Below are 18,303 nucleotides of genomic sequence, written 5' to 3' on the forward strand. Positions count from 1 at the left end.
ACATTCCACATTGGCATATCTCTCATACCTGGAAAATCTCTTAGCCTACACTCGTTCCCTGCCCAATTTAAGCAAAGAGCCAGGGTGGACTTAGTGCTTTTTTTCTGTCTAGAGCTTATGTTTTGTGTGAGCTGCAATATATGGGAGCAGGGACCAAGCATAGTAATTGATGGGTAGATGGAGAGGGCATGTCCAGATGAGGCCCTACTAGCAGTGGGTGTTTTCATGGGCATCTGTGGTAGTAGCAAGAAAACAAGCACACTGAAGAGATAGAAGGAGGAAACCCCCTGCTCCCACTGCATCTGAAGCAGTACAGGACAGGGTATATGAATACCAGGAGTCACAGTAGATTTGCAGACAGTTTAGCTGAGTGTCTTCCAGACTTGGCTTTTCTTAAGTACTAGATAATTGGCCCTTGGAGACCAAGGATTATGGAATAATCCTAAATGTAGTCATTCACGTTGTGAAAGGTTCTGAAGAAATAGCCATTTAAAAAAATACCCTTTTCTCCTTTTGTTGTTGCCAATATAGGTTCAAGTTTGAGTTTGTGTCCTTGATAATGGTACTCAGATATTTGCTGGTTCTTAATTTTTATGACTGGGATGTATGACTGCGGACTGACAAAAACTGTGCTATCAGCCTTTCATTATCAAAACTAGTCTCTTCTTTTTCTGACAGATGAAAAAGCAACTATAATGAATGTAGAAGGATCATTCATGAAGGTATTAAAAGCCCGGAAGAAGAGTACCAGTACTGAGCTGACAATTGAGCCAGAGAAGGCATCCTCAGACAAAAATGGCATCGGTCTGTCAGCCTTTATGAATGAGCAGTTAGACTTTAATGATGAAAGTGATGTTATCAGTGCGCTGAATTACATATTACCTTATTTCTCAGAGGGAAATGTAGAAGATGTAGAATCAACATTACTACCATTCATTAAAACTCTGTTTTCAAATGTTCAAGATGGAGACAAGCCTGTGGGTTACTTGAAAAACAACACAAAGAGCCCTTCTCTTGAACCTGGACCCAACAATTCAACTTACAAAAATAAACTGAGGAAACTCTCTTTCCTGGAAAATTTGTTAGATGCAGAAATTCAAGAAAAAATTGATGAGGTAAAAAAGAAAGAAAAAACTGCCATGCTTATACCTCCCGGGATTTTAGGTCCCAAATTTAAGAAATTGGAAACTGCCCAAGGACAGGAAAAGACCCTTCCCAAGTCTAAGAATTTACGGAAGAGGTGGTTTAGAAAAAACAGTGTTCTCAAGGGCCCCAAGGACCTACAGAAAAGGCACTACAAGGAAGTGGACGTTCAGAGCACCCAAGGGAAACAGAGTGCCCAGTCATTTGTGAAGAACATGGCCAAAGAAAGAAGGCTCAGTGGACCATCCCCAAGGGAGCTGGAGGAGCTTCACATGGCCCAGAGGCCCAGGAAATTAGTGGGAAACTCCGTCCACACAGAGTCTTCATTCATAAAGGAGCACAAGGCAGCAGCCTCTTCTTTCCCGAAGCAAAACATAATGGGCAAGCCTTCTGCCTCCACTGCTCCAAAATCCCTACCTAAGGTGAAAACCAAATCAGAAGACTCAACCTACCCCATTGTTGTTTTAGAAGATGCGAATGCTAGAGTTAGGGAAATGGAGGCTTCCAGACCAGTCTCGCATTCTGGAAAAAAGTATATTTTCCATAAAATTCGCTCACGTATAGTCCAAAGAACACCCAAGACCAAAAAAAGTAAAAAGTTCAGAAAGAAAAACTCACTCTCGAATAGATTGATGCCTGCACAGAGGCCTCCATTGCCTGCCGTCAGGAGCCTCATCGATTCCCCTTCACAGGAGGCTATTTCATCTTCAGAAAAACGAATTCAGGAAAATCCTTTTCCAGAATTATTTACTCTTTCAGAACCTTCTAAAGAAAACACTACTGTAGAAAACACTACTGCACAGAATGCTTCTGAAGAAATTATTTCTCCAGGAAGCACTACTGTATCAGAACAAACTCCCCCTGAATTCACAAACCGTAGGAATCTTTCCAATACATATTCTACTACCACCAGAGACAACTTTGTGCCGACTGTTAAACAAACCAATGAAACACAATGGGAATACCACAACTTGGTCACTGACTTGCCCCCAAAGCCCACAGGCTTCAGTGTTGCAAAGCTCTCATCCGCAGGTGATCTATTTGAAATTCAGCTAAACCAGCAGCTACGGTCCCTCATCCCGAATAATGACGTGAGAAGGCTCATTTCTCATGTTATCCGGACTTTGAAAATGGACTGCTCTGAGACCAATGTGCAACTGGCCTGTGCCAAGCTTATCTCCAGAACAGGCCTCCTGATGAAGCTTCTCAGCGAGCAGCAGGAAGTAAAGGTGTCCAAGGCAGAGTGGGATACAGACCAATGGAAGACTGAGAACTATATCAATGAGAGCACAGAAGCCCAGAGTGAACAGAAAGAGCAGAAGTCAAGTGAGGTGAGGATAACTCCTGAAAGATGGGGTCTGAACTTTTAGTCAGTTTAGGACATGCAATTAAAGCACCCATGCACAAGGACCAGGGCCTCCCAGTCTGGGTCTTGTCTTAGCCATTAATGTTGGCTGAGACAGTGATCTGCCACTTTGCTCATTTAGAGAATGGTGCCACTCTTCCCAGGTAGATGAGAAGAGGACTTAACATACAAGATAAATATATTATTGAAGAAAGGGCTAATGATAAAATTATATAACACATTAGATTTGGTATATTTCTTAAGAACCTATACGCCACTCCACTGAAAGAATGAGGTTTTAGAGTAGCTTAAGAATAGTTAGCTTTCATCCTTTTCTTTGATTTCTAAAAAATTGTTCTTTGTTTTTTGTTTTTTGTTTTTTTAGCCAACAAAAGAAGTTCCAGGTTATGGCTATAACAACAAACTCATCTTGGCAATATCTGTGACTGTAGTAGTAATGATTTTGATTATAGTTTTCTGTCTCATTGAGGTAAGAACAACCATTAATTCAGATTTCCAGAAAATCTTTTGTCTTTATATAGATTCAGAATTTACAAACTTAAAATCAAAGCCACTTTCTCACTTACTGATACTTGGTATTTCTCTTCTGTCTGACAGACTGACATGTACTTCATTCTTTTATTGCCAAGTATATTCTGGGGATTTTTATTTTATTTTATTTTTTTAAAGAGAAGCAATTCTTTTTTTTTTTTTAAGATTTTATTTATTCACGAGAGACACAGAGAGGCTGAGACACAGGCAGAGGGAGAAGCAGGCTCCATGCAAGGAGCCTGATGTGGGACTTGATCCTGGGTCCCCAGGATCACACAATGGGCTACAGGCAGTGCTAAACCGCTACGCCACTGGGGCTGCCCTATTCTGGGGATTTTTAAAGGAACTTTCCATTGCCAGGTGATTTATGGATTATAAACAAGGCAACAAGCCATTAGACTGTTTTGGGACGTTAGGTTTAAGAAGGCCAAGTTAACATGATAGTAACATTTCCTCAACTCAAAATTCTGTGGTTAGATGTACTCACCAGCCACTTTCAGACTACCACTGATTTCTTTCCTTGGTTGAAATGATGAGAGATAGTATCCACCCTCATGGAGCTATATCAGTCATCCTGGAAAAAAGGACATGGCTTAAAGATAAAAATATCATCTTGTTGATTAATTAGATTTACTCAGCAGCTTTTTCCACACACTGAATTATGTGAATAGTTTTGGTTAAAATACTGTAGCTAAAATCCTGCATCAGGCTACTCCAAAGCATGTCATGTTTATAGTCACCTGTGCTGGAGGTTGCCTGTTTACCTTTTCTTCAGTTCCATAATGACTTGGCACTGGTTTATGCCAAGCATAGGAAGAAGAATTTTCCATATCCAATTTCATGCCCACAACCCTGGGAGGACAATATTACCATCCCTCTTTCATACATAAAAGGGGATCAGCTTAAGGCTCCAGTGGCAAAACCCAAAGCAGAACCCAGTTTTACTTAACTGCAAATCCTGTGCTCTTATTCCACTGTTCTGTCTCCTTAAAGATGAAAACACTGGCCAGCATTTGAAACACTGAAATTCAGTGGAAGCCACTGAAAGGATTAATATATTTAATATGAAAAGAGTTTTATCAGTCACCAGAAGATGACCAACAATCCAAGGGTGAAGGGGGCGAGACTACAAGAAATGGGAGATGTTTTGAGTCTGTCACCATATATGCGAGTTCTTTCCTTGTGGCCTATGGGATGTGGGTCTTGTTAGCGAGGCCTTTGTTGCCTTTATACTGTCTTCGTCTATACTTTTATAATTTATATTTTTCAACCTGTATAGATCTGTTTTGTTTTTAGGTATGGTTGAGGTAGGGGATCTAACATTTTCCCCCTAAAGAAATACCCAGTTACTTTAAAATCTTTTATTGAATGGTTCATTCTTTCTTAACAGATCTAAAATACTGTTTTTTTGTAAGATTTTATTTATTCATGAGACACACACACACAGAGACAGAGACATAGGCAGAGAGAAAAGCAGGCTCGTCTCAGGGAGCCCAATGTGAGACTTGATCCCCAGACCCGGGTTCACCCTATGAGTCAAAGGCAGATGCTCTACCACTCAGCCACCCAGGCGTCTCTAAAATACTTTTCTTATCTGGATTCTTATCAGTCCAGTTTCCTTTCCCATATCACACTATATACTTAATTCCAATTGCTTTATAATAACCTATTTTGATGTCTGGTAGAGTTACGCTCATGCTCTTTGATCTCCTTTTTCATACATTTCATAGCTAGACTTGCATATCCCTTTACCAAATGTCAGCTGGCCAGTTTTTATTTAAAAAAAAGAAAAACTATCTTGGGATTTGAATAGGATTGCATTGAGTTTGAGGAGAATTGACATCTTTGCAATATTCTAGGAACATGGTATCATCATGTATTCATTTCTTAAAGTCCTTCAGAAGAGTTTTAATGTTTTCATCTCAAAGGTCTTCCCCATTCTTTGCTGTAAGTTTATTCCTAGGTACTTTATGTCTTTTATTGATATTTTTTAATCTTTTTTTAAGATTTTATTTATTTATTCATGAGACACGCACAGAGAGAGGCAGGGACACAGGCAGAGGGAGAAGCAGACTCCATGCAGGGAGCCTGATGTGGGAGTCGATCCCGGGACTCCAGGATCACACCCTAGGCGGAAGGCAGGCACTAAACCATAGAGCCACCGAGGTATCCTTCCTTTTATTGATATTATAAATGGACCATTCTTCCATTTGTTAATTAGTTATTTGTGGAACATAAAAAAGCTATTGCATTTTGCATGTTGAGCTCTTGATTTTGTATTTAGCCATCTTACTGAATTCTCAGAGCACTTCCAGTAAAATTTATTTTTCTATATTTTTAAAGATTTTATTTATTCATGAGAGACACAGAGAGAGAAGCAGAGACACAGGCAGAGGGAGAAGCAGGGTCCATTCAGGGACCCTGATGTGGGACTTGATCCCAGGACCCTGGGATCATGCACTTAGCCAGAGGCAGGCGCTCAACTGCTGAGATACCCAGGCATCCCACTACAGTAAAATTTAAGTTGACTCTCTTGGGCCTTTTAGGTTGTCCATAATTTCATATGCCAATATGTTTTGTTTCTTACTTTCCAATACTTAATTTTTCCTATTGCATTGAGATGCCTGGAATCTTTAAAAGAAGTGTTTTCCTATTGCATTGATTAGGACCTCTTCAACGTGATGAATAGTAACAGGAATAATAGGCATTGAACTCTTGTCCTTGACTTTAAAACAATGTTGCTATTTAGGTTTCTGGTAGATACTTTTCTTTTCTTACTTCTAAGAATTTTTATTAGGAATTACCTGTTGGATGTCATCTAAAACAGACAATAAAATGTATTGCCAGCTGCACACAAGTTCCCAAGTTGGGACTATGGAAGAGTCAAAGGACTACTAAAAAATAGAATTCCTGCTCTCCAAAAAGGCTGAATAAGACTTAAAATACAAAGGAATGAATACAGATTTGGAGGCATGGTTATTGAGATGGGTACCTGTGATATGTTTTCTTCCAAAACAGATTTATTCTCATAGAGCAGCACCAGTGGAAGATGAAGAAGGAGGCTCAAGGTAAATTGGCAATTATTAAAGCAGAATTTCAGAACTAGATTTTAGAACTCCTATTTCACTCCCCTTGTTTTACACCCAGGAAACTACCAAAGGCAGAAAGAATATTGATTTGGTCTAATGCTTTGCCTGGATCCAGCAAAATTAGCTTCCCAGACAAATCTGAGTTAGAATGGAACTGACACAGAGCATCTACTGTCAGTACTCCTTTAAAGAAAAAGGGTGGAGAGGGGTTGGGTGCACCTGTTCCTGCTGGTACTGACCATCAGGCCTGGCTACAGAGTCTTGGGCTAAGAGGCCTAGTCTTCAAGGCTGATGGAAGGCAGAAAAATAGGACTCCTTCCTGTAAAGTGGCAGGAAAACTTCCCTCCTCCTCCTAGTTTTTGATCCACCACTCTCCATTCCCTTTGTCCAGACTCCATAGACTGTTAACTGGGAGAGGCCTTAGGTAATAGTTTGTCTCTTCCTTTTATAATAAGGAAATGGAGAAGAAAGGGAAGGTAAATTGCCCCATGGGCATACTGCTACTGAGTGTCAGAAGATGGTGCCTTTCCAGAGGGGCACTTCTCCTCTGATTATACTGTTCTTGGGCTGTGAGCTACATTTTATGTCACAACTCCGTACATACATACTGTCAAGACATAAGCAGGTTTTTAAAAATATTTTTTAATTTATTCATGAGAGACGCAGAGAGAGAAGCAGAGAGATAGAGGGATAAGCAGGCTCCTCTCATGGAGCCTAATGTGGAGTCCATCCCCAGACCAGGACCACACACGCCCTGAGCCAAAGGCATTACTAAACTGCTGAGCCACCTGGGCGAGCCAACATAAGCAGTTTCTAAGACAAACTTACTATACATTCTGATTCTTTCTATATTGTTTATATTCAAAAATAATATTTTGTGTTTTAGTGCTGGCTGTGACCTTCCTCACTCACTCATTAGCCACTGCCTGCAATGAGAAAGTCAGTGAGTTAGGTAACTTTGTTGGTTGGACTTGTGCATTTATTTGGTGTGAATCAACTTGTAGGATAAAGCAGCTAGGAAAATAGAAACACCTCTCTCTCCTCCTCCCCAGCAAATGATGCCTATGAGACAAAGTCCAAAGGGGACCAAAGTAAACTGCTTCTGGAGAGAGTAAGGTGCTTCTGTGTTATAGTTGCACAGTCTGTTCACTGCACGAGGGCACTTGGCCATAGGCCCAGGTGAGCAGGATGAAAATCTTGCTTATACTCAATGCCAAGCCACATACAAAGGCCTCCCCAGAGAAATTGTGGGGCCATTATGGACATACATGGGAAAATTCTGGAAGTGTAGCATGCGTGGGATTATTTTCAGGATCCGAGGTCCGTAGTGATTTTGCTTCCTGTGATTATGGACTGAGATGTCCTAATAGGACCAGAGATACACATTGTGAGAGGCATGGGAAATGGCGTGAATCACTAATTGTCTGCATATGTGTTTCCTCCAAGGCTCTTCTTTAATTCTCTGCTGCATAAGAGATGTTCAATCCAACGGGAGAATCAGGTAAATCTGAGGAAGATAAAGTCCCATGGCTGGAGAGAGCAGGGGAAATGCAGAATTAACAATGTCCTTTCTGTTTTCTAGGGCTTTTTCTGGAGAAGGCGGCCACTGTGGCTTCGGGACATGTACAGACCTCTCAATGCCACACGGAAGAAAAACATGGCACAGAAGCTACACGACAGGGATTCTTCTGATGAGGATGAGATTTTCAACAAGGAACCAGGGTACCTGATTGGGGACAATTTATACTTCTTTTCTAAAATGAGTTAATTATGAAAAGTTTAATTGTTCCTTTACAGAGTTAAAGGCATTCTTCTTTTTTGCAGAGAGAAAGGTGGTGCCCCAGTAGAGAAGCCTCGGGCTGCAGATTCAGCTGCTGAAGACCTGGGTGAGGAGAGCGACAGTGAACTCCGCACCGTCATCGTCCTCAAGTGACTTTGTCCTGCCTCAGGCTGTCTATAAAGTTTATTTTTATTTTTATTAAAAAATTTATTTTTTATTGGTGTTCAATTTGCCAACATATAGAATAACACCCAGTGCTCATCCCATAAAGTGCCCCCGTCAGTGCCTGTGACCCAGTCACCCCTACACCCCGCCCAGCTCCCCTTCTACCACCCCTAGTTCGTTTCCTAGAGTTAGGAGTCTTTTATGTTCTGTCTCCCTTTCTGATATTTCCTACTCATTTTTTTCTCCTTTCCCGTTTATTCCCTTTCATTATTTTTTGTATTCCCCAAATGAATGAGACCATATAATGTTTGTCCTTCTCCGATTGACTTATTTCACTCAGCATAATACCCTCCAGTTCCATCCACGTCGAAGCAAATGGTGGGTATTTGTCGTTTCTAATGGCTGAGTAATATTCCACTGTATACATAGACCACATCTTCTTTATCCATTCATCTTTCGATGGACACCAAGGCTCCTTCCACACTTTGGCTATTGTGGACATTGCTGCTAGAAACATCGGGGTGCAGGTGTCTTGGCGTTTCATTGCATCTGTATCTTTGGGGTAAATCCCCAGCAGTGCAATTGCTGGGTCGTAGGGCAGATCTATTTTTAACTCTTTGAGGATCCTCCACACAGTTTTCCAGAGTGGCTGCACTAGTTCACATTCCCACCATAAAGTTTATTTTCTGATAATGGCTTCTCAGCATTGCTTGTAAAATACTTATTTTTCTCATATTAAAAATGTATAAATTAATAACCAATTCTAGCCATGTGGTAAGGAATTAAAATGGAAATAAACATGTATATACAGGTAACAGGGGACATTGGTGAGAGGAACAGACCTGAATCTAGAATCCCTCGTGGGAGACTGTACTTCCACAAGAGGCAGTGCCCGCAAGGAAGGATGAATAGGAGTATCTTCCCCTCGTTTCCCCAATAAAACCAGTGTCTGAAAACTGGAAAACATATCTATTAAATCAATTGGCAGTTTATTCTGGCGCTCTCCCCCCTGGTTCACCAAATACAAGTTATTCACAACATGCTTGACCTGCCCATAGAAGATCATCTGTTTCTGGCCCCTCTTGTAAGATTTTTAGCATTACCAGAATATTTGGATCACTGAGCCTAGCTCCACAGTAGGGCTAAGGCCTCTTTTTCTTCCCAAGCACTCAAACTCATACACAAAATATATGCCCTGTCTTGGCATAGGGGGTTCTTCATTGTTACAAGCTATAGATAATTCACATTGGGGTATTTTGTTCCTTTTCTTTAAAAAAAAATAATAATCCCAACCCTTGGATAGCTAGCAGGGAGGGGCTGGAGGGCTAGGGTAAAGAAAAATGTGTGAGGGTGGTAATTACCCAAGACTGCCCTCCTCACTCCTTTATTTCAGAAAATATATTGGTGGTGCCACTTACCCATTCTCATGGACCACCCTACTAGCCTCTCCTGACTCCATTGAGGGTCAGATGTGTGCTACCATGCTCTCTCCCAATGCCGCCCACCACCAAACCTACTACTGCCTTCCTCAACCAACACAGATAATGAAGCACAGGGATAATGAAGCACAATCTGTGGAAGAAGCACAACTCCCTCCACTTCTGGGATGCCAGGGTGGCTCAGATGGTTAAGCATCCATCCCTTGGTATCAGCTCCAGTCATAATGTCTTACAAGGAATGGATGCTCACCACTGTGGGGCTAGCAGTGGTGAATGTCAGGTTACTTTATTTTTTATTTATTTTTATTTTTTTTTTCAGGTTACTTTACCACAGCTGCTTTCCATACATTCAAAGCTGCTGCTGCCACTCAAAAGTCAGTACATTTTGGGAACCCACTGCTGAAGTCACTGCAGCACTCCATGGTCCCAAGCCTGTGACTGGCAACATGGAGTCCCAACATGTAGCCTGCGCATCTGCTACTGCAGAGGAGGAAAGAATGGTTTCCACCTCCTTTTCACCCCCTAGATTTTATGGCAGAACTCTGCTGTCAAGGGAATCTGTGAAATGTGGTTTGTGGGCTTCTAGCACCTGCAAAGAAAGGGATAGAAGTGGGTAGCTAGAGCCAACCAATACTATCTAACAAATGGGTGGGTGTTAAAGTCTTTCTAAAAGGAAGGTGTTGTCTACATGGAGTAGTAACATGGTGGAGAGCTAGCTAAGTCAGAAACACAAAAGGTGTCATTTTAGCTGGGCAGCAGGTTAAGGTACCAGATATTGGATACCAATCACATGCAGTCATCCCCAGAGGTGACTGGAGAAGCACTTGGAGTTGATTCTTAGTTTGGCCTCCAGAATGTTCTCACTGGAATGAAAGCTGGATGGACTAATGGCAGTGAGGTATCTGAGAAAACATAGCCCCCATTCAAAAGGGCTGCCAGAGGAAACGGTGTCCATAGGGAAATAGAGTTTCTAAAAATGTGGCTTTGTGGGGATCCCTGGGTGGCTCAGTGGTTGAGCGCCTGCCTTCGGCCCAGGGCGTGATCCTGGAGTCCTGGGATCGAGTCCCACATCGGGCTTCCTGCATGAAGCCTGCTTCTCCCTCTGCCTGTGCTCTGCCTCTCTCTCTCTCTCACACATGAATAAATAAATAAAATCTTTTTAAAAAAAAATATGGCCTTTGGACCTCTAAACTCAAACATCCTTGGGATGCTTATTTAAAAGACTGATCTTCGGATCCCTGGGTGGTGCAGCGGTTTAGCGCCTGACTTTGGCCCAGGGCGCGATCCTGGAGACCTGGGATAGAATCCCACGTTGGGCTCCCGGTGCATGGAGCCTGCTTCTCCCTCTGCCTGTGTCTCTGCCTCTCTCTCTCTGTGTGTGTGTATGACTATCATAAATAAATAAAAATTTAAAAAAAAATAATAAAAGGCTGATCCTGAAAAATAAGCAAATTGATTTTAAAAGCTGATCCTGAACATCTCCCCTGTCAAAAACAAACCAAACCAGGCATACTTAAAGTGGTCCAGACAGATTTCCAAAGTAATAGAATATTGCAGTGGCACAGGGAAAAGAGTTCATCATGAACAGAACTCAACTGGGATAAGTACAGAGGTGACTGAGTATTGCACAGGGAGATTGAGGGACTAGGGAAGGGAATGAGTAGGGGCTCCATAGTCAGAAGCCAAAGATTACAAAAGGCAGGAAGGGGGTTAGCCCATATGAAACCATCTGGATTTGCTAACTGGCACTTACCAAAGCTAGACTCCTACTCTCTCACAGAAACTGGGAAACAGGGGCCTTATCTTCAGGTGGTGGCTGGAATAAGCAACAAATTCTTTAGACAGCCTTGAGTTTCACGGGCAGGCACTTTAAGGGAGACTGGGGTCTTACTAGGGCAGTGGTCATGAGCTGCTGAAAACTACGTTAGTGTTTGTTCAAGTCTTCACAAGCCAAATAAGGTTGAATCAAGAAGAGGGCTCAGAGGAGCCTGGCTAGAGTTTAGAGAAAGAATCTGTTACCATTCAGATGCCCACCCCTCCTGAGCTGATCTTCAAAACAGAGGGACCATTCTAACAAGACTGTTTATGCTCACCAAACTACTGGCGTAGTTAGTGCAAAGAGAACCAGGAGGTGGAGCAGAGGTTCCCTGGCTTCTTCAGGACCAGAGGTCAGCAGGGATTTGAGGGTGTGAGAGGCGGGCAAGACAGACTGAAGATGACCAAAAGGCACGACTGAGATTCTCACCCTTGGTGTCTCAAAGAGTCACACTGGCTGGCTGCTGCCACTATGGAAATCAGGGCCTCTCAGTCCTGGGAAGCGCCAGGCATGACCAGCTCTGGCCCCTGAGGTCCTAGTCAGGGTGAGATGTTGTTGAGACCTGGGCGACAGTGGTGGGGCACCCCCTGGGGGTGTGGGAGGAGGCACACCCATTCAAGAAGAGGAAAGGTCCTGAGGTCTGAAGCAGAAGCAGGAATGGTGCTTCAAGGTGAGCCTTAATGTGTTCCAGTGTAGCACTGGAGAGGGGTCTGGCGCCACACTGTGGAGTGTTTCAGCTTACAGGGCCAAGGGAAATGAAGACTTCAGCCGGTGAACAATACAAAGGCTTCATGTAGAGAGGGCTACACCCTACAATGGTGGAGCAGTAAAATAGGAGGAGCCTGGCTCCCTGACACATGAACCACCAAACTAGCCCTGGATTACAGTACTTAACCAGATCATTATATGAGAGATCAGTAAGCTTCTTTTTTATTTAACCCACTGCTGTGTTGGGTCTCTACTACAGTGGCTGAACCTATAGCCTAATAAAGGTTAACCAATAACGTTATAACCAATAACGTGTATTGGTTATCTTTCGCCACAACAATGCTAACTAATAAACCATCCCCAAACTCAGTGAACTGGAATACCGGTTCTCACAGGATGGCTGGTCCAGCTGTACTTGAATGCTCTGCTGGCTGGGTCAGCACTGCTTCTCCATGCTAGTCTGCAGATCAGCAGGGCTAGCTAGCTCTTTTCCACCTGGGTGGGCTCTGGGGCCCAGGCTGAAGAGGCAGCGGCAACCCGAGGGAAGCATATGAGGCCAACCAGAAACTTCATTGGGCCTCTCCAAGCCTAGACACAGAACTGTCATACTTTCATTTCTGCCTAGTCCATGGGTCCAAGTAAGTCACATGGCCAATCCCCGAGCCAGGGGACAGGAAAGTACACTCTGCCCACAGAGAGACACAGCAAGAGTGTGGGTGCAGGGAGGGCCAATAATCCTGTCTACTCAGGATGTGACTGAGTCCTGGTTTAGAGACTACACACCAAGGCCCCGCTCTTCTAGGTGTCCCTGTAAATGCAACAGAGTGAAAGATAGCACCCATCAATGTGAAGGCCCCACCGCAGTTATCTGTTAGGTCAGGAACCCTGACGAGGCAAGAATCCCATCTTCCTCTCCCCAATGCCTAGTAGCGGACCCTGCCCACGTGATGCCTCAGGGATCTTACTGGATGAATTTTAGACCATTTCTTCATTCTCCACATATGATTTCCTTATGAAATACAGACTGACCTCCTAAAGGTCAACACATAGTACTATGAGTTTGCCCCATAGCCTGCATAGGGACTGTGCCATTAGGAGCAGGAATTTGTACCTAGATCCTGTCTACACCAAAAACTGTATCCACTGCCTCCTACAGGGACCTCCAGAAGTAAGGGCTTCTACAAGTTAAACATCAAAACAGGGTAGTGAGGGGAGCCTGGGTGGCTCAGTTGGTTGAGCGATCTTACCTTAGGTCATGATCTCAGGGCCTGGGATCAGCCTGTGTGGAGCTCTGCACTGAGTGGGGAGTTTCCTTGAGGATTTTCTCTGTCCCTCTACCCCTCCCCTGACATTCTCTCTCAAAATACATAAATAAATAAATGAATGAATGGATCTTAAACAACAGGGTAGTGAAATTTCTTTCTTTATAGGTCTTTTGAAACTGGAAAGATTCTGATTGCCTGAAATATCTTCAGAGGGAGGCTGTCAAAAGGCACGACTCTAGTGGGGGATCTGCGTGGACTTGGGACAATTTGAAGAACAGTGAAATTGACCATCAGAGCTCCCATGGCTCCACAAGGTCCCTGGCCCCCTCATCATCTGTTTTGCTAGATCTCAGGGCAAAAGCAGACCTGGCCCAAGATGCTCTACCTTAATGCTGCCTTTCCCTGCAGACTTCTCACTGCAAAGGAGAACCACTTGAAGAGAGCCAGGATAAATCCTAAAGAATGCCACCATCACCACTGAATTCCAGACATGGGCATGTGGGTGGAAAATATATTTTAGGGCAGTGACTCATGGTAAGTTGCTTCCTCCAGTCCCTAAATGGTACTATTCAATGTCAAGCTACCTCAGGCTCTGGCTGATAAAAGCAGAGGGAGAGGGAACCTAGTGTCGTGAGCTGTGCTGGTCAGGATACATATACATATACATATACATATACATATACATATACACATACACATACACATACATATACATATACATATACACATATACATACGTAAATATATACATACATATACGTTTTGTATAACTTACCCAAATTTATGAAGACCATATGTATCAGTCACTGCTCTGTACGCTCCAAGTGAAAGAAATCCAACTAAAATATGTTTGAACCAAAAATGTCATACAGTGAATTAGCTTATATAACCAGGAAGCCTAAGTACTTAAAGCTGCCTGCATCTAGGGTTCAAACAAGTCATCTTCTCCCCATCTATCCCTCAACTGTGCTTTCCTTTGGCTTCAGGCTCTGAAGGACGCAGACTCCAAGACTGCAAACATGGTCATTCATCATTCTAACTCTACACCAAAGTAGAGAAAGCCCATCCTCAAAAGTCATCTTTTTGGGTTGCTTGGAGCTGTATCTTGGAGGCGAACAATAGTTACATAATCACAATTCTGTAAACACTATCAATTATCAGGAAAGAGTGGCATAACTAAACCCCAAGAACGGACAGGGGTGTTAAAGAACTAACTCCTTGCCTGTGATAATAGGAAGTCCACAGACAGTGTCTAAAATGGATAAATCCAAAGCTAGAATTACCAAGATAGGTGGGGAGATAAGCACCAGAAGATTCAGCTAGAAGTAAGCATGCCCAGAGAGCTGGCTCAGGAGGGAAGGTGGGGATGGTCAAGGGGAAGAAACTGCTGTGGGTCATTATGTTTCCTCACCATTTGATGTCATACTATTTGAACTGTAAACTATATATAATAATAATAACTATTGGGGAATTTTAAAAATTCATTATTTTTGTCCAGCTTTATTGAGGTATAATTGACAAATTAATAATTAAAAAGAGAGCCAGGATAAATCCTAAAGAATGCCACCATCACCGCTGAATTCCAGACATGGGCATGTGGGTGGAAAATATATTTTAGGGCAGTGAAGATGACTAGCTATAGGGCACCTAATTCTAATTGCCATATTTTAAAAGAGTGGGAAGAACCAACTTCCTACAACAGAATCCAGGGGGAACATTAGCTATTCCACTTTTGAGAGAAATGGTTGCATTAGTCCTTGTTTGATGACTTTAGTCAGCTGCCAAGTAAGGATATATCTGGGGTTCAAATAAGAAAGGCTCTCAAAAAATGGAAGAAAAAAAAAAGCTCCCACTCCAGTGTTCAGAAAGCAGTTAAAAACAGATCTGACTGGATTGGGAAGGTGAGAATTAGCCCAAACTATAATAATAATATAGCTAGTCTTTCTTTTTTTATTTAAGATTTTATTCATCCAGGACTGCCCAGTTGGCTCAGCGATTTAGCGCCGCCTTCAGCCCAGGGCGTGATCCTGGAGTCCCGGGATCGAGTCCCAAATCAGGCTCCCTGCATGGAGACTGCTTCTCCCTCTACCTGTGTCTCTCTGCATCTGTGTGTGTGTGTGTGTGTGTGTGTGTGTGTGTGTGTCTCTCATGAACAAACAAAATCATTAAAAAAAAATATTTATCCATTTGAGAGAGCAAGTGAGGGCATGAGCGAGGGTGGGGGCACAGGGGAGGGGCAACAGACTCCCCACTCAGTAGGGAGCCTGTTGTGGGCTGGACCCCAGAACCCTGGGATCATGACATGAGCCCAAGGCAGAGGCTTAACCAACTGAGCCACCCAGGTGCCCTATAGCTAGTCATCTTCAAGTGCTTCCAGCAGGCCAGAAACTCTCCTAAGGATATTATCTTAATCCTCAGGTCAACTGATATTTTCCCCAATTTACAGATGAGGAACTGAGGCTCAGATAGTTTTGGGAACTTACCTGAAGTCACACCCTCTGGCCCCTCTGCCTGAGGCTAGGAGGCCATAGTGTGTTGTGCCTTTACTTCTGTTTTCTAATTGCCAATCTTCAGGGCTATATCTCAAGGGGCCCGTGAAAACCATAGCTTCACATTGCTTGGTTGTCCTGAACGCCCACACTAGTGTAGGGAAGGTCCTGTAAACAGTATGGGGTAGAGCTGGTGTTCAAACCTAAGCATTACCGCCTACCAAGCCCACTTGCTCTGCCACTGAACTATGTTAACTCTCTAATTAGAATTAGAGTTGGGTGAGAGTCCTCCCTCTACCATTTATTTATTAGTTCTGAGGCCCTGGGACCCCAAGTTACTTAGCCTCTCTCTGAAGCCTGTTTTCTTATCTGTGCTATTGAAGATAACAATGGCAACCTACCTTCCCAGTGGTTGACAAGGACCAATCACAATTCCTATCTAGCAAACAATAGAAGCTTCTCTTTTGCCCAAATGTTAATAATCCCTTACCCCTCAGCTCCTAAAATAAGACAAAGGTTCTTATGTTTTCTTATGCTTTGGATCCGCTGGTGCTGAGGGCAGAGGACAGCAGAGGTGGTTAGGCCTAAATTCTTGGACCCCATCCCAGAGTGACTCTCCAGGGAAGGGATGGGGTTCAGGAATCTACACCTTGGACCTGTCTGCAGGGAATTCAGATACCTGCAGTTCTCCTACCTGGCTTTTTAAATAAGTCTGTGGAGTTCTTGAAATCTAAGCTGACAGACCAGTGGCCTGTGAGCTGAGTTTGCTAGTGTTTGAGCCCTTCCTGCACAGGCCTCCAGCTGTGTCTGCATCCTTCCTTTCCCCCCTCATCCAATCTGTCTTTATCTCCCCTCCCATCCTAGCCCCATCCCCTTACTCTGTTCTTAAGTCCAACTTCCTCTCCACTCTTGGGGACCTCCCCTGAGCTCAGCCTGCACTCCTACCCACCAGCCACTTCTCTGCCAGTCTCTTCACCTGCAATGCCCCTTCCTCTATCCACCTGCAAGACTCAGATAAAAGCTGCCTCTTCCAGGATAACCTTCAAGCTCTCTTCTCTTTGCATGTGACTTTATTACTGTTCAAATGATAGAGCAGTGTGAATTTTTTTTTCTGGCTGGAAACTACCTCGTGGACTCATGGCCCATGAATGGTAAAAATGTGCACCAGAGCAAGATGAAGAGAGGAAGACAAGCAGCGGGGCTGAGAGGCCTGAGAAGTAAGAGAAGACCAAGAGACAAGGGCTGGGCTCCTGAAAAACCAGACAAAAGATTACTATGTGGGGTTCCCACAGCTTTTGCAGACAGTGGCTGTGCAAAAATTCATTGGAAGAACTGAGGAATAGTGCTCACTTCGGCAGCACACATACTAAAACTGGAAGAACTGAGGAATATTGCTTGCTTGCTCCATTTGGGGGAGGGCATGCTTGAGTCAAGACACTGATGGTATTGATGTGCTAATTATTACCAGAAACACTATCCTTTTGCCTAGGAAATGGGATTTCCCTAGTAAATCCCTTACTTTCCACCTTGTTCAACACCCAGAAAATACTTTGCCTCTATCTCTTTATTCCTAACTTCCTCCTCAACTATTTTTTTAAATATTTTATTTATTTATTCATGAGAGACACGGGCAGAGGGAGAAACAAGCTCCATGCAGGGAGCCTGATGGGGACTCATTCACGGGTCTCCAGGATCTGGCCCTGGGCTGAAGGCGGCGCTAAACCGCTGAGCCAACCGGGCTACCCACACGTCAACTATTTTTTTATTTTATTTTATTTTTTTTAAATTTTTTTATTGGAGTTCAATTTGCCAACATACAGAATAACACCCAGTGCTCCTCCCATCAAGTGCCCCCCTCAGTGCCCGTCACCCAGTCACCCCCACCCCCCGCCCACCTCCCTTTCCTTCTCTGATTGACTTACTTCACTCAGCATAATACCCTCCAGTTCCATCCACGTCGAAGCAAATGGTGGGTATTTGTCGTTTCTAATGGCTGAGGAATATTCCGTTGTATACATGAACCACCTCTTCTTTCCATTCATCTTCCGATGGACACCGAGGCTCCCCGTCCTCAACTATTACCCATACTGAATGCACTCAGCCTCATCTAGTCTGAAACCGAGAAGTGGTTCTCACTCCCGGAGAGATTATTACCAGAGAAGCAGCCCCCACACACTCAGGTGCCACATCTCCACCAGCCATTTTTTTTTATAAACGGCAACGGGCACTGAACCCGAACCTTCCCAGAAACGGTCACAGAACCCCTGGCCCAGGTCAGTGGAGCTTGCTTCCAAGAGCTGCCCTGTTCCCAGGCCAGCCCTATAAATACTCCCAAAGTCCCCCTGGACATGCAGTTAGTAGTACCTCTGCCTCTGGGCACTGTCCCCACACTCAGGCCTACGCTCCCCGCTGGACCAAAGCCTGCAGGTGAAAAGTGACCAAAGCACACATCCCTCCTCTCACACACTTTGGACCTTTTGTTCTGAGTCCACCTGCAAAAGAAATGTCAACT

The 18,303-nt window shown here is 43.7% G+C and overlaps 1 protein-coding gene and 1 long non-coding RNA gene across 3 annotated transcripts; one reads left to right on the top strand and one right to left on the bottom strand.

Moving 5' to 3' along the window:
- Positions 1 to 685: 685 nt before the first annotated feature.
- Positions 686 to 9,051, top strand: LOC140629589 (leucine-rich repeat-containing protein 37A3-like). Of its 2 annotated transcripts, XM_072819076.1 has the most exons (6): positions 686 to 2,474; positions 2,874 to 2,978; positions 6,059 to 6,108; positions 7,576 to 7,630; positions 7,712 to 7,851; positions 7,954 to 9,051. In XM_072819076.1, exons 1-6 carry the CDS (start codon positions 696 to 698, stop codon positions 8,060 to 8,062), a joined length of 2,238 nt encoding a protein of 745 aa, XP_072675177.1. In that variant the 5' UTR covers positions 686 to 695; the 3' UTR covers positions 8,063 to 9,051. The 2 variants fall into 2 exon arrangements, with proteins under 2 accessions (XP_072675177.1, XP_072675178.1); XM_072819077.1 differs by lacking the exons at positions 6,059 to 6,108; positions 7,954 to 9,051.
- LOC140629591 (uncharacterized) lies at positions 3,092 to 18,226 on the bottom strand. The gene is made up of 5 exons (XR_012027433.1): positions 17,714 to 18,226; positions 15,786 to 15,959; positions 14,078 to 14,141; positions 8,917 to 9,030; positions 3,092 to 3,614 (listed from the first exon to the last, which is right to left on the bottom strand). It is a non-coding gene; the product is annotated as an uncharacterized lncRNA (long non-coding RNA).
- Positions 18,227 to 18,303: the final 77 nt, after the last annotated feature.

Source organism: Canis lupus, assembly GCF_048164855.1.
Source record: "Canis lupus baileyi chromosome 16 unlocalized genomic scaffold, mCanLup2.hap1 SUPER_16_unloc_6, whole genome shotgun sequence".
Lineage (NCBI taxonomy): Eukaryota > Metazoa > Chordata > Mammalia > Carnivora > Canidae > Canis > Canis lupus.